The sequence below is a fragment of the Lontra canadensis genome, unplaced genomic scaffold, assembly GCF_010015895.1.
Source record: "Lontra canadensis isolate GAN:19392208 unplaced genomic scaffold, GSC_riverotter_1.0 scaffold1176, whole genome shotgun sequence".
Taxonomy (NCBI): Eukaryota; Metazoa; Chordata; class Mammalia; order Carnivora; family Mustelidae; genus Lontra; species Lontra canadensis.
The window spans coordinates 1-4435 of record NW_022632160.1 but is presented as its reverse complement, the minus strand read 5'-3'; the positions used below and the strand labels follow the sequence as shown (position 1 = coordinate 4435).

The 4435-nt window shown below is 38.6% G+C and overlaps 1 protein-coding gene across 1 annotated transcript; it reads right to left on the bottom strand.

The window, feature by feature from the left end:
- Positions 1–1159: 1159 nt before the first annotated feature.
- On the bottom strand, positions 1160–3573 carry FAM111B (family with sequence similarity 111 member B; the record flags this gene model as incomplete). Its single annotated transcript, XM_032850885.1, has 1 exon — positions 1160–3573. A coding segment is annotated over one exon (2145 nt), but the record flags the coding sequence as incomplete, so codon positions are not given.
- Positions 3574–4435: the final 862 nt, after the last annotated feature.

The window sequence follows — 4435 nt, the reverse complement described above, 5'->3', positions numbered from 1 at the left end:
AGAATGTTTCAAGCTAAGCACAGAACCTGGCACAGGGCTCAATCCCCTAACCCATGAGATCATGACTGGAGCCAATGAAACTAAGAGTTGGATGCTTATACCAATGAGCTCCCCAGCCATCCTTAGAACATCTTTAGAATGACAAAAGCAGTGGGAGGGATTCAAAGGGCCAGCGCTGGAATGGAGTTCAAGAATTCACCCTCTTAGTTGGAAACCAGGGATCAGGAAGGTGGATGAGGAAGCTGTTAAAAATGCCTCTCCACACTATCAAAGTAAATGACCAGACATCGCAATATGGATATTTTAGCTGCTGCTACTGCTTGCAATCACTCTTCAATACACATGAAGCTGAGGACTAGACACTGACACTTAACGGTGGCCAACACTACTCTCTCTAGACACTCATTTCTCTATGACATTGTTTGCCAGAAGAGAAAAGATGGTCTCCATCTTATTTCTATCTCCCAATAAGAGGCAAGTGCATCTATTTTAAAGAATCTGATTTACAATCTTAGTTGCAAATTAGAGATATTATTTATTTTCTTCAAATTTCTATTTAAATTCTAGTTAACATATAGTGTGATATTAATTTCAGTAGAGTCTAGTGATTCATCACATACATACAGCACCCAGTGCTCAACAAGACAAGTGCCTTCCTCAATATTCATCACCCATTTAGCCCATCCCCCACCCATCTCCCCCCATCAACCCTTCAGTTTATTCTTATGGTTTGTTTCCCTCTCTCTTCTTATTTTTCCCCCTTCCCCATACATCCATCTGCTTTGTTTCTTAAATTCCACATGAATAAAATCATGGTATTTGTCGTTCTCAGACTTATTTTACTTAGCATAAGACACTTTAGCTCCATCCACATTATTACAAATGACAAGATTTCATCATTTTGATGGCTGAGTAATATTCCACTGCAAATATATACCACATCTTCCATTTCTTTTTTTTTTTTTTAAGATTTTATTTATTTATTTGAGAGAGAGACAGTAAGAGAGAGCTTGAGGGAAGAGAAGATCAGAGGGAGGAGCAGACTCCCCATGGAGCTGGGAGCCAGATGTCGGACACGATCCTGGAACTCGGGGATCATGACCTGAGCAGAAGGCAGTTGCTTAACCAACTGAGCCACCCAGGTGCCCCCACATCTTCCATTCATCAGCTGATGTATACCTGGGCTTTTACCGTAGTTTGGCTATTGTTAGCAATGCTGCTCGGGTTAACAATACACATCAGGGTATATGTGACACTTGCTCAGCAGGGAGCCTGCTTCTTTCTCTGCCTCCAACTCCCCCTGCTTGTGCTCTCTCTGACAAATTTTTAAAAAATAAAAATAAAAAGAATATTCATTACACTTTAAGGAAACAGCCCCCAATACTCTAAGCTATTGGCATATTTTCTTGAATAAAACATTTTTTTTTCCTAGTGTTCCATGGGTACAGTCTGATGAGACTGAAACAACTCTTGTTTGTTATCATTTTCATTATGGTTCTCATTGTTCTCTTCCATTAAGAATTTATACAACCTCTCATTCTTCTGTTTAACATCATAAAGAATTGAATACATAGAATAGCCAAATTCAATAATGGCATGTTCTCTACCACCATGAGCATAAAAATGCCCAACAGTGTGCATAGCAACTAATTCACCAGATGTATTAAACACTGGGGAGCCAGAGGACCCATTGGAAAAACAGGTATCATAGCTAAGTGTGTTAGTGTTACAGACTTCTGGTAGGAAACTTCTTTGGGTGAACATAGAGAAAGCATTGTAAGTGGCAGCATGGGGTCCTACCACCTCATCTCGATGCTGTTCTGGGTACCTCTCTAACCGCTGATTTACAGGAACCACAGCACAGCCATCTATTTTCTTGACCTGGCCTTCTGGGTGACCAATTATATAAATCAAACCATCAGGCGGTGGAGAGGAAATTCGTCTAAACAGGCCTGGAGGAAATCCATTTCTATTTTTGCTTAGCTTTAAAATGGCATAATCTAGAGGTCCATCAGACACTTCAAACCATGGCTCAATGTCATACCAATCAACATTGTTAGGGAAGAACCTTTTATAATTAAAAGATACCTTTGCACATTTGCTTATTATATCTGGCCAAAACCTTGGATCTCTGCCTTCTCCCACCATAAAATGTATTACATGCCGACAGGTGAAAATATAATCATGATTGAAGACAAAGCAAGTAGCATTCCCTGTGATTCCATTATTGTTCCATGTCATGATCCCAACTGACTCACTAAGATGGAGAAGATCTTCACAGGTTGCAACTGAAGTAGAATTTTCAGTCACTTTTCCAAAATACTTTTTATATACGTTGAACTGTTGAAAGCTTGTCAGTTTGGTTCTCCTCTTTTCATCCTGAAAATACTTTCTCATCCGAAGTGCTTCCTCCTTCAAATTTGGGTATTGATCCATTATACTTTTGTTGAACAATTGGCAATTCTTTAGCCAGAGGTCAGTTGCTGTCCTCGGGATAGTTTGCTTAATAACATGCTGCATAACCACATGGGGCTTTTGCCTATGTCTTGAGTTATTCTTCCAGTGTCTTCTGTTGAAACTATTACTATAATAATTCCTAATTCTAGAAATTGTGCGTCGCTTTTTACCTGCAATATCATGCGCTAGATTCTGAGGTAGGACGATTTTTTCTCTGTTGGCCTCTACATCTTCAGTGTCCCCATCTGTCTCTGGTTCCTGTTCTTTGATCTCAGACTGTATCTGATTCCAGGGACTGGTTTCATCATTGGCATTTTCATTCTGTTTATTCCTTATTTTAGGGGCACCTTTACTGACACGTTTCTTAAAAATGTCCATTTCTAAGGTTTTTCCAGATACTTCATCCACCAGGGACTGTTTTCCATGAATTTTCTGATGATCTTCCCTTATTTCCCATTCAAACTCGTCAAGGTCAGAACGAAATCGGCCATCCTTGACTAGAGCTTCTTTGATAGTCTCACCCTTTAAGGCATAGATACAAAGTGTACTTCCTTTTTCGTAAACTTCCTTGATCCTGAGAATCTTCTTTACATTCCTTCCAACAGAAACCACATGAAAAAGAACGCATTCCATGTTCGGATCTTCACACTGGCGTAGTATCTGGTCATCTTCCAGGTCACTCTTTTTTGGACCAGGTGTTATATTAAAATGGGCATTTTCAGGTAGGCACTTGAGAGGCATTCCTAAATTTACATATCCGCGTATTGTATTCTTTTCATAAACAAAGATGTTCTTATTAAGATGCTTCTCCATCCTTTTACTGAAATTGCCATTTGCTCTCAGGGCTGAGTAGATATTCTCTGTGAGTTTACCATGTGCTGTAAACACACTAAAGTCTGATTTCCCAGAGGGTTTATTCAACGAAAAAGTAAAAAAACATTTTTTATGGGTGTTCAGGTCTGGATTCTGAATTTCCACAGATGCTTCATGCTTGACTTCACTTTTTAGCTTAACGAGACTGCTACGTTCTTTACTGTCAGAGAGAGAGTGAGCGGCAGGTGGGCCAAGACGCGTCTGCGTCAAGACCGTATCCTTAAAAAAGGAAAGACCAAGAACTTAGTAAGAACCACCTTTAATAATAATGTTTCATGTTTTTCTACTTATAAAACTAAGACATGCTGTGAAGAAGAAGTGGATAATAACATGGATAATGAATAATGGAGAAAAAATACCAATCATTACTCTATCACCAGAGATAACCATTCTACATGTTGTTTTATTTGTTTCTATGATTTTACAAGCACACAGAAATCTTATGTTCTTTAAATTGTGCTATGCTGCATGAACTTCCTCTTTACTAAGCAACCTGCCACTGATTGACATGTCATGAAATATATTTGTATTTAATGACATTATATGCCATTAAATAACCTCTGAAACAATTTGAGGAGCCACAGGATGTGTCACTGTACAGTAATTTCTAATTCATTCTTCTGTTGCTGGATACTTAAGACTGTTTCCCAGTTTTTACTACTCTAAATATGACAAATAGTTCTATACATAAAACATTTTGTCGGAATGTCGGAAACAGAATATTTCCCTAGGCCAGTTTCCCAGCTGTAGAAATACTGAGACTAAGGTTACAACGTACTTCACAACATCTATGCTGCCAAACTGCTTTCCACAGAAATTGTATCAATTCCTCTTGCTCCTTCTCCACTTGCTGCCCCAAAAGACCGACCATATGGCTGACTCCTCCAAAGGATTTCAGTACTATTATCTTAAATGTCTGCCAATTGATAGATGAAATGCCATTTAATTTGACTGTTTTTAAAATCTGCATTACTTAATAGTAAAGCTGGAGTTATTTAATGCACCTCTTGGACAGCTGAAACATCACCTTTCAAAAATTCCCAACAAGTATCTGTTTTGTTCTACTCTGTATTTCTTTAAACAGCACTAAGGAAATACGTGATAT